Source organism: Labrus mixtus, chromosome 7 (assembly GCF_963584025.1).
Source record: "Labrus mixtus chromosome 7, fLabMix1.1, whole genome shotgun sequence".
Taxonomy (NCBI): domain Eukaryota; kingdom Metazoa; phylum Chordata; class Actinopteri; order Labriformes; family Labridae; genus Labrus; species Labrus mixtus.
The window spans coordinates 15,226,854-15,238,768 of NC_083618.1; the positions used below are offsets into that span (position 1 = coordinate 15,226,854).

The 11,915-nt window shown below is 40.0% G+C and overlaps 1 protein-coding gene across 2 annotated transcripts in view; it reads right to left on the minus strand.

Moving 5' to 3' along the window:
• The window catches only part of LOC132978155 (zinc finger E-box-binding homeobox 2-like), a 30,379-nt gene extending 18,740 nt beyond the window's left edge, over nucleotides 1–11,639 (minus strand). Inside the window, exon 1 of one of the 2 annotated variants that reach the window (XM_061043242.1) lies at nucleotides 11,366–11,639. In XM_061043242.1, coding sequence (XP_060899225.1) covers nucleotides 11,366–11,426 — 61 coding nt within the window. In that variant the 5' untranslated portion in view covers nucleotides 11,427–11,639. The remainder of the gene's footprint in view (nucleotides 1–11,365) is intronic. The other variant, XM_061043241.1, reaches the window with a different exon arrangement.
• Between the last annotated feature and the right edge of the window lie 276 nt (nucleotides 11,640–11,915).

An 11,915-nucleotide genomic window follows, 5' to 3' on the forward strand; every position in this document is an offset into this window, starting at 1 on the left:
CTTAGATGAATGGCTTTACGTTTCTGGCAGGTAGCGCATAAAGAGGCAATAACAGCTCTTTGAGATAGTTAGCTTATCATTTAGTGCATGTTTTGAGTAGTTGTTCGTCTTTGATGAGCACTTTTACCTCTTTCTAATGCAGCTGAGCTACAGTATGTGCACAGATCACCAAAAACAAACCGCAGAGAGAGTTAAAAAATGAAAGGTTTGTTTCTGAAATCACACAACGGAACAGGAGGAAAATAAAAAAAGAAACATGACCACTTTTGCTTTTTCGGTTTAAATGTGTCTGAACAGGTTCAAATGCTTTGTCTTATATGTTTCACTTTTGACTGCACTTTGTCTGCTCAGTGTAGTTTTACCATAAGGAGGCAAACATTAGCACTTCAAAATATAACAATACTGAACCCTGATAGTGTTGACTAAACAGAATCATTAGTTTGTGTTCAAATGAGAATCATTTTTTTCTCTTTGCAGAAATGAGGCAAGGTGTGAGTGAAGAGGTGTGCAGAATGCCTTTGTGGTCTCGTGTTCTTCCTCTGGAGGTTTCCTGTATGCTGCTGTTGACATGTTTGCCACCGTGTTTACCTGTCCTGTAGACCACCACAGTGAAGGTCATGAAAAAGAAAATTACCTTGTTTGACACAGACGTTTACCTTCAAAGCAGATATGTGTGGCTTTCTTTGTGTGAAGTATGTAAAAGTGATTTTTTAAATTTTTTTATTCACCTGTTCTGTTGTGAGATCTTATAGAATACAGCTGGTTTATTCAAAGGATTTATTGAATGCATTGGTGCTTTTTTGATAATGTACCTGAATTGAGTTATTTATTTAGCTAATCTTCTGATAATACTTTAGGTAGAAAAATATATTTAAGAGGTACAATGCAGTGCCGTAGAATGAAAGTCTGACTGAATGACTGAACAAATAACCTTAAAAACTATTCATGAGGTGCGCACTCGCTCTCTTCCTGCAACTTCTGTCTAATTTCTCTTTACCACAGCCCGGAGCGTGTTTACAGCAAGTATTCAGACGCATTTCTTCTGATTCTGAAGTACTTTGTAGGCTCTGTTCTTGCTTTATTACACTTCCTTCTCCACATGTTGCTAAGCTTCTTTGACATTTGAAACAAGAATCTTCACACATTATTTTCATCTTTCATTCAATATGGAAACTGGTTCTGTGGAGGTGTCAACACTAACAATGTAACAAACAATCTTTAATGTGTTAGCTTTGATTGCAACGGATGAAAGTTTACAGAAGGAGAAATCTATGTTGAAATTACATTAAATACAAAATTGGGTTTTATCAACTTCACGATTACATGTTTACATTTTTTTTAATCATGTATGACTGAATTATTTTTAATTAACTTTTTTTCTAAAAGCTCACTCACCCTCTGCAATTCTCCAACGCACACTAGCTACTAGCACCCGTTTTTATCATTGCTCCAAACCATAGCAAAATACAAATCTATTTAATTCACTTTTTCTAGTTTATTTCTCAACAATGGAAAATCCAGAACATCCACACTGTTCTCTTTGTGATGACTTAGAGCCTTGACTTCCTTCATTGTCTGTTTCTAGCTTCGTCGCTACACATCTGTAAAAATCTCTTACGCAGAAAACACTTCCGCTGACCTATAAAAATGTAAATAAGAAACACTGTTGATATATCATTCTGGACTTCCCTATTATGTCAAGTTCTATTGTGTTATTTGACTCATTTACCATCTCAATGACTCACCAGCAGTGACATTGTCATCTCTATTGTATCTACACTGTGTGTGAGGGGTTAGTATGTGTGAATTTCAAAAAAACTTGTCACCATGTTTGAGCTCTGTGTCTTCGTATCGTGCCCCTGTCTAAGAGGCAGGACTGATGTTGCTGAGAAAGGTTAGCTCGGTTTGAAGAACACGTTATTTGGATTTGGCCCTGATCCTCCTCCTGTGGCCCGAGCTGGTTTCCGTGTAGCGAGGGATCGGTGCTGGAATGCAGTAACGGTCACAGAGGGACCCACGCGCTCACCGCACTGTGAATCAAAACCCAAACTCCACTTCATTAGACTCCTGTCATTGCAGAGTCTCTCACACCACTCTATAAATACCCCTGTCTCCCCCCTCCAAATTTGTTTTCCCTTTTTTTCTTTACACATGAAAATGCTCAGGGACCGTTCCAGCTTTCTGATGTGGCTCTTTATTTTGTACGTTGGCGCAAGAAACCACACAATAGTGGCTCCTTTTGAATATTAAAACATTCTCTGACGGAGCACAAAAGGTTCTGAAGTTTTTTAATAGGGCTGCGCGCTAAATAAAACTTCTCTTTGAGCTTTACAGCCATACAATGTGGGATTTGGTTTGTTCGACTGGGGCCGCGACTTTGACTTACTTAAGACGCAGGATTTGTTTGAGGCTGAAACAAATATGGCTTGTATCCCACTGACTTTGTTACTTCAAACATGTGTATATAAGATCTGCTAGAGGTGTTTTGTGGGATGTGGTGTTCTTTAAATGACAATTTGCTGCATTAAAGCCTAAAATGTCTCAGTAGTGATTAAAAACACAAGATACAAGAATCCTAAGAAAACCACATTTAGATATAAAACATCAGAACACACAATGGGAAGGTATTCACTTCCCATGTAGTCAGAGCAACAACACCAACACTAAAACTAAAGCTCTGTACCACTAACACTCTTATTTCTCTACACTTCACCAATTTAGTACAAAACATCCTGATTCAGCAAAGTACAGGGCAATATTTAATTGTATCTAAATATACTTTCTTATAAAGATAAATGTTGTTCCAAACAGGCTGTAGATGAAACCTGGCAGTCAGTTCCTGCTTGGAAAACATACAGACTGGGCGCCATCCTCTGGCGTAAATCAACATTACACCCTCAAGCCAAAAGATGATGATACACCGAAACATTGCCAGTGACCACATGTGACCTCTGAGGTTTGAAACATCGAAAAGATGCCTTTCTAGTGTGTCACTGTGCTTTTAGTTTCTTTGTCTTTCTCTCAATTGTTTCTCACATGTCTGCACACAATATCTATTGTCCTTCTCGTCACTTCTTTCTGTCCTTTAAGCATGCACACAAAAAGAACCCATGAAGAAAAAGAGGAACATAAACACACGCTATTAAACTGGTTCCTTGGTGGTTTGCAGTCCTTATTAGGAAGATGTATGAGTCATAGTGCATATTAATTGACACACATCTGTATGTTTGTTCAGTTCCCACTTGATCTACTTTTGTGTGTGAGAGAGAAAAAGTGTGTGCTGTGCATGTGAAGCCTGAACCAACGCCTTAAAAAAAACAAAAAAACTAATTAAAGTCACGGAGAAAAATGCAAAGGCAGCAATACCGCACATGAGAGTGTGTGCATGTCATTACTGACCTGGCCCTGTAGGAGCAAAAATAATGGCAAAAGAGAAAGGGAGAAGAGAAAGAGAGAGAAAGCGGGAGAGTAAAACCTCAACCAGCCAAATAATGTATATAAAAAAAGACTCAACAAGAAGAAAGGTTTAAAAAGCAAACTTTGGGAGTTTAAGAGGATCTTTGATGTGTATCAGAAGAGGAAAGCAGCCTTGCGACTGGGACGACAGTAATTTTAAGTCGAAGCAGAAGGCTGGCTGCCTGGCTGACTGACTGTGGGCTTTGATGGCGCTGGTTGTTTGAAGTGGTTTTCGGGGGATGGGAGCAGCGTGTGGTGTCAGTGGGACAGGGGAGGCGCTCAGGGAGAGGCGGGGGGTGCATGATGGCGACCGTACAGAGTTTGGGGAACCCGGACTGGGAGGAGCAGAGGATGGAGGAGAAGAAAGGAGAAGTAGAAAAAAAAAGGAGAAGAGTGCTAGGAATAGGAGGACGAGGAGGTGAGATACATAGGAGAAGAGATAGAGGAGAAACAAAGGGATGATTAAGAAAGGAAGACTCACACAAAAACAAAAGATAGCAACAGCTGATCACCAGAAATAGGAAATAGAAATACCAAAAGAAGAGGAAAAAAGGAGTCAAAGTACCAAATCTGTGTTTGAAATTCAGATCCCTGTTCGAATATCATGCCTGGACACTTTCACACCTACCTATTACTTGTATCATTTAGATGACGTCACCTCCCTCTGATACGCTGCCAGGCTGCCTTATAACTTACTTCCCCTTCCAACCCGCCTGCATTGCTGGACACATGCACCATATAATCATAACTAAACTGTTTCCCTGAGGTACTCGAGTTGAAAGTGGAGCCAAAGGGAAAAAGGAAAGTTATCCTTTTCAACGTCAGAATTTTCCTGGTCTCCTTTTACATTCATTTTTCTCATAAAGTGACTGACCTTTGTAATTAAATAACCTTCACTGGTTTTGTAATTTTGCAACACAACAAAACCCTGATAACCTGGAATGTAGCGTGTGATATTTTCGAAAACAAGATGAGATAAGACTACTTTCTAGATCGTCACTTGGTGATAAATGTCAAAGTTCGCTGTTGCAGACCGATAGTTCATTTGCATAGCTTCCTTTCTAGAAGAAGAACTTTCCGGTGTATGGATCCTGTTCTTTATCATACCTGGGCTAAAACTTTGTGTTAAGAATTCACATTTTCACAGATTTTTTCTAACCATTATCTGAGATTTTGCAGAATATTAGTCTTCCTGCTACTTCTATTTAACACAACTGAATTAATAAATGGACAAAATGTAGGCCTTTAGAAAGTTCTGAGGGAGACACAGGAAAACATGCTAAAATATGATGTTACCAGCAGATTAAAGAGTGAGTGGGTGAGAGAGAGTGAGAGAAAGATAGAGAGAGAGAGAGAGCGAGAGAGAGAGAGAGAGAGAGAGAGAGAGAATTTGAGGCAGATGGATAAAGATGTGTGTAAAATGTAATACCTAGAGCTCTGACTGTTAAAGGTGGGCCTAAAAGTCAGTGAAGCATGTTCACTGCACACTGGAATGTGTTTACTCCCACCCAGGTGTATGTTCCCTATCTGTGTGTGTGTGTGTGTGTGTGTGTGTGTGTGTGTGTGTGTGTGTGTGTGTGTGTGTGTGTGTGTGTGTGTGTGGAAGGGAGAGTGGGATGTGCAGGTCAGATGAAGGTGGTGCCAGGTGAACACAGGTACAGGCAGACAGAGGGGAAGAGGAGGGAGTCTCCCATCATGCCTTTCCTGTTGTGTGTCCAAGTTTTTCTTTCTACACCTGTGCTGGTAAAAAAAAAAAGGCTGATAGAATTTAGGATGGTGGACTTGATTGGTTATAATAACTTATTGATCAAGTAGATGGTGATTTTAACAGAAAAACTGTGTAGCAGGCGTTATGCCATTACATCACATACCAAAAGATACATTTGTCGTCCATTCGACTTTTTGCCATACAGTTTAAGCCATGATGGCAACGAGCCCTTTAAATAAGGATGGTTTTAAAATTAGCACGCATTACAGCAATGTAAATGATGTAAGCACAAATCTGATGATATATCCATATTCTTCAGGCACATGTATTTATCTAATTAGCAAAACAGCCTAATGTAGAGTTGAGAGCTAATAACTTATGTCAAAAATTAGGATAAATAACTAATCATCAGAATCTGTTTTCAGTGAAATATGCAAATACTTCTCTGTATCAAACTCATGATATGTGAGGATTAGCTGCGTTTCTCTGTTTCATATCATTGTAAATAGAATCACATACGGTTCTGGACTCCTAACTGTAAATGGTGGAAGTTTGAAGTCAACACTGCTCTGACACCTAACAGATTTTCTCATCTAGATATTTAATCATATCTACAGCCTTATTCTGATTATTTTATCCACAAGTCAATGTTTTGTTATTGATATCCAGTCCTGTTGTTGATTGCCTTCTAATAATACAACAAAGCACATGTTTCATCTATTTAGTGACATGCTCTGATCAGGAGGAAAAAAAGATCCCTTGCACTACCTTTACATTTAATTAAATATTTCTCTTCAGAACATCTTTCAAGTGTAAGAGTGCTGTAGAGGAGATGTGGGTGTTGTGCTAATGCTGAGTGGAAGGGGATCTTCAAATGAGACTTAATTCATTAAATTAACATTTCACATAGAAACGTTAAAACAAACAGGGAACTGTCCTTTACTGAGATTTTAAATAATATAATGATAATGGCACACAAAGGATTTACCTCAAGTCAAACCAAACAACAAGAGTGTTAACTGATGAAGCCCAAACACATCTTCCTTTCTTGAACCAGAAGGTGTGAGTTTGAGGCGGATCATAAATGAACCTCCCTTCACTCCTACTTGTGGTTGTAGCTGACACACACCTCATATCAAACTGTTCCTCCTAAACCTGCTGCTTTTCTATATCTAGTTCTGGCAAGTCCTGGTAAAATCTCCTCCAGCTGAGCTGCCTGCAAGTCTGCTCTCTTCTGTCTCCTCTCGTTATATCTCTCTCTCTCCCCACTCTCTCTCTGCCACCCATCTGGGCCTTGTAATACATGACAGCTGAAGCAGGGTTTCAAAAATTTAATTTGAGGTGTGATAAAACAGCACATATCTATAAATTGTGTGGCAGAATGCCTGCCTATCTGGATGGTTTAAGTCTCTTTCTTCTCTCTCACATGTGCAGCATATCAAACACAGAATGCCCTGGCTGTCTGCACCTACGGAAGATCTACAAATAGACTTAATAAGGAGGAGTCTTGCCAAAGCAATGACAAAGAATGCAATAAAATAAAGAGTGAAAAGGGATCAATTTGCAATAGTAGGTACACCTTCTTTATTAGATGGAACGCCTTTGATGTGAAAATAGAAATGCCTGTGCACTAGTGAGAAGCCGCAAGAAATACAGTTGGTGTTAAAAGTGTGAAAAGTGCAAACACACTAACACATTTACACAAGCACCTCTTGAGCTGTGTGGCTATAAGTGCTATCTTACAGTTTCAAGGAGTACAAACATTAGAGATACCGGTAACTGTTTTTTGTTCTGACCATCCTTTACATCTTTTATATAGTGTCTATATAGAGAAAATAGGAATTTGCTGTAACATCTCTATGAAAAAAGACTCTTACACAGTCATGCAAGAGCTAACATGGCGGAAACCCCCCTCGGCTTGTATTATTCTTGCAATGGCACCACAAAACTTTCCAAATAAATCCCTCCTGGAGTGGATCAACAGCGTGGCAGCCACGCGGCAGGAATGTACAGTACGACATGGGACTACTTTGGCTACATCTGAAACATCATAATGAGCAATAATCAAATAAATATGTGAAAAATACCAGAGGGACTCAATCAAGGGATTCCCCTTTACTGCTGTGCATCAAAACCAGAGAGCTAGGATGGGAGAAATCTTTGACACTCGGAGTTGTGGGAACAAATAAGGAAACGCTTAAATTTTCCCACATCATGTCGCCCATCCTGTCTCTTCTGTCTCTACCCAACCCCCCCTCACCCCACAAATCTCTTGTCTTCTCACGCCGTAGAACTCTTTTCCGTGTTTCCAGCCCTGTCAACCCCATCGGTTCCCCACCTCTGTCATCCTCCTCTCTTTTCTTCCTTCGACGTCCCTCCCACCCGCTGGTCCTGACGCCTGAGCTGAGCCCCTTGAAGAGTCCTGGTAATAAACTGTGGTGCCTGAGCTCTTCATTGCTGTCTCGCCCTCCCCACCCCTCATCCCTGAGCGGCGATACATCTGCCGTTAAAGTAGGCCCGGTCCAAAAGGCCCAGCCCCTCTCCTCTGTACAGTACAAGCACGTCAGTCTTTAATGTTCAAATGTCTTCCCCCTATTCTCTCTCTTTCTCTTTTCCCCCCACTCTCCTTCTTGCTGCTCAAGTCCTTTGTGTACAGTGTGCTATGCTCAGTGTGGCAGCACTGTGCCAGAAAAACCCACACAAACACACACATGTATGCACACACATACATGGTCACAGACACACAGCTGGGCCCCAGCTGCATACAAAGACTGGGGTTTGGAAATCAATGAAGGAGAAAGAAGAAAAGGGGAAAGGAGTTTAAATAAATTGGCACTTGAAAAAAGAAGAAAAATGAGAGAGAGAGAGAGAGAGAGAGAGAGAGAGGGGGCGAGGGAACAGGGATAGAGAAAGCTCTCTTAAAAGGCACATCAACTCAACAACAGAGTGAGGTTCTTTGTTATGGACTAACAAAACATAACACGCAAGGCAACGGGACTGTATATGTTTGTGAGGGTGCTCAAGAAACACAGCTCTACATCTGATTTAGGAGTGAGGGTTTGAATGAGTCTGATGGGTTGTGCGGATGTCATTCTGGCGAAGGAGCATGCTGAGTCTGAGGGCCGGGGAAAGCCCGAGCATAACACTGCCAGAAGACTTTATATAAATGACAGCTCTTTTCAAAGTGCCACTGCTAAGAAGCTAACAGTACTGCACCAACGAGATGGCTAAATTCATCTGGACACAAATACTGATATTAAAGCGTTGCTTTCCTCCAAAATATGATCTACCCTTCAATTATTTTCATCAGTTACTTTATAAATTAAAGCAACAACAACAAAAAATCATGGCCTGCTTTTTACCCGCCACCCGTCTTTAGGCTGAGCTAAAAAGTATTTAGATTACTCAGAATACTGGATATATTTCATCGTTATCTTTGTCAAAAGAGAAAAAAAAGCAAATGACACCTCACTGTCAGAAAACGTAGCTTTTACAAACTGCGCATAGGGCCTGAGGGAAGGTGCTGAACCTCCGGCAAAAAGTTCTCAGCTAATGTACTCACATTCTTTACAACTTAAATGTCTAACTCACAGCTTAAACATAGGCCATCAGTTCAAATGTTCCCTTTTTGTCTCAGGACTGTTTTTAATCTTAAGGGAATGAGGAGTAGTAATTTCATCATGTTGCTTTAGATTGGTTAACATTGACAGCTTTATTGGGAGAGACAGAGACATAATCAATAGGCGCCTTGGAGAGAGAAGAAAAGTCAGCCTATGTGTTTTTCTCTTTTCTTCTGGTTTTGGAAAAGATCCCCAAATCGCTGTCTTATGAGTTGGGCCTGCCAAATTCATTTGGTTTTATCAAGGACCTTTAACTCTCTTCTCACACAGCACAGCACATTCCAAGTGCTACATGGAGGCTTAATGCAAACATTTCTACGAATGAGGATGCACGTGCATTTACCGCTTACGCAAACACTGACGCATGTGTGATATAGAGATATGATATGTATAAGCATGCAATCAGCGCAAACATGCAAGCAGATCCACAAGCAATTTTTCATGCAAGTGGGAAAAAATAGCCCAAATGAATATCCCTAGTACTGTTGTCATTTCAAATGTAATTTAAAACACCCTCACTGGTACAACTGTCTTTAATTTGCCTTGAGTTGATGTGTATAGCTCCTCTGAGGTCACTGCAGGAATAAAAGGAACTGGACAGATAAGTGACAGGTCCTTGTCAGTAAGTGTGTCTTTTTACTGATAGCTCTCACAGCACTGTGATGATGCTGATTTGTCAAACAGAGCACATTCGGTCGACAAACTGCTATATGACAGTCAAAGGTGAGAGTGTGCGTGTGTGTACACATAGAACACACAAGTACCCGTTATCGCTGAGTGGCCAGAGGGGATCGCACCCTGGTGACACTCTGCTGAGCTTCACACCTCTCTGTATAAAATGAGGAAACACTCAAAGCAAAGTAATAAACGATATGTGTGATCAGGCTCCTTACAGATGCTATAATGGCAAATATGTTTAGAGCGGTTGTGTGTCGGATAAGAGACAAACTCTATTTTGCATGGCTTGTAATAGCTTTTGAGAGCAGATGGAGGCTAAGGACTTTAACCAACACTGTTTGTGGTATTGTATATGTTTGAAGACAAAACCCCTCAGTGACCATCTTATTCTGAGTATTTTCTGGATTTATAACTTTGTGTTTGGAATAATGGTTGGGTATGTTTGTTTTGACTCAAATCTTCATTTACCAAATAACTCTGCATAAATTAAAGAATAAGCCGAAAAAGCACATGCATCTTTAATGAAGCCCATTAGTATTAATTAGTACAGGTTTCAGTCTACTTAGGTTTCAGTGTATATTTAAATTTGTTTTACAAGTTTAATTTGGGCTTAGAGAAGTGTTCACTATTTTTTAGGGAAGTAAAATTCGATTCAGTCCATATCAGCAAGATGGAAATACAAACATTTATTAACATGCACGCGTGTGTTTCCTCACTTTTGTATTCAAGTTCTGACTCAGACAAAAATTGCTCAACCTGATGCAGGAAGAACATCTGAACAAACTCTATATTCAGCATGATGACAAGAAGTTCCCGTACTGTGGAGTGACAACAAACATTATATGAAGATGTAAGGTCAACTGAGGATTTTCACTGATCTTGATAAGGTGATAAGCACATTACTTTCCAATATAAACATGCATTTAATCTTTTATTGAGTCATATGTTAGATAACTCAAATTAGCTGTGATGACTTCAAGGAAGACTAATCTTAAACATGTTAAAAAGATGAATTTAGTTATATGCACATTGTTGGCTTTTTTTTTTAATACATGTATTTGAAAACAAACTATAAGGCTGAACTAAGTTATGATAACAAATGATTGCATATTGAGAATCAACATTTTAATGAGCCAGCTATATACATTTTTGTCATGTGATTTAGAACTGCCACAGGTTAATTAATTATACAACGGCCTTGCTTTTGGAAAGTTTCCACCAAAACCTTTTTATATTTCTATTTTTGATGCCCTCCATTTTATGTTTAGATTTCTTATATTAGACTTGCAAAGTTTGGTATTTAGTTAAAAGGGGACTCGAGAAAGTACCATCATGCTTTCAGCATAATCCGCAGCAAAGCCTTTAAGTCTAGAGATGTGAGAGGAAACGCGTTTTAGTACAGTAAGAGCTGACATTAAAAATACATTTTTGACTAAATATTTCTTAAGTTTAAAAAACAAAGTTTTATTCTAACTTCACTGGAAGGACTGTGGATCCGTCATTTGCTGCTTGAGAAATAACTTTCATAACCTTTATATTAGGTACAAAAAGGGACCGGAGGTTTTACAATTCGCTTGTACCCACAGGTTTCGAAACTATCTTGAGGATTCACTTCTCACCTATACGATATTACACAGGTTAAATTCACAGGTAGGCTAGAATAATCAGACATGACGATGAGCTAATCTATAAAAAAAAATTGCTCTGAAAAGCAATCAATAGACGTGAACTCAAAACTGGTGTCTGGTATATAACTATGCTATATAAATGTGCAGAGGAAACAAAGTTTGAAGTCCTTCAACAAACGCGTTTTGGCATGCGTGCCTCCGTCCGCTGCAGCAACATCTGCCCGCATCACTTTACCAACTTGTTCAAACTTTTTAAAGCTCCGTGTTGTTCTTACCTCGATTTCGCCTCGGGTTGGCTTGTTTCCTTCGTTTGCCCCTGCTTTCTTCTGTCATCATCACGCTTTATTTCGTCTCAAAAAGTTGTCCACGCAGCGCTACGAGCGTGTGTTTGTCCTGAGTGCCTGACTGAGAATGAATGGGGACGAGGCATCGCCTTCGGTCACAGCGGGAGACTCAGACCTTGACGGGAGTCCAAGCTGAAGCGACGAGCCGTGCACGAGGGGGAGTGATGTCACCGACAGAGGATGGCCTTGAGGTCAGTCTTGGCATCGTGGTCGATCACCTCCCTCATCTAAAAGGCAATCAACAATGAAAAGACCTGCTCACATTAGGCTAGACACAGGCTTTATTTTCCTAAATTCACTACCCTGCACCACCTCTTTAGAGAGGGTGAATATATCAACATGTTCTGCTTTTATCCATATAGACATGTTCATGACTTCCCTCCAAAGATCTGATGTGTCTAACTTATCGTTTTTGTGCAAGCCTGGAGTTTAACTGAGAAAATATTGTAAGGTGAAATCGACAAGCAGAGCTTTATCTATA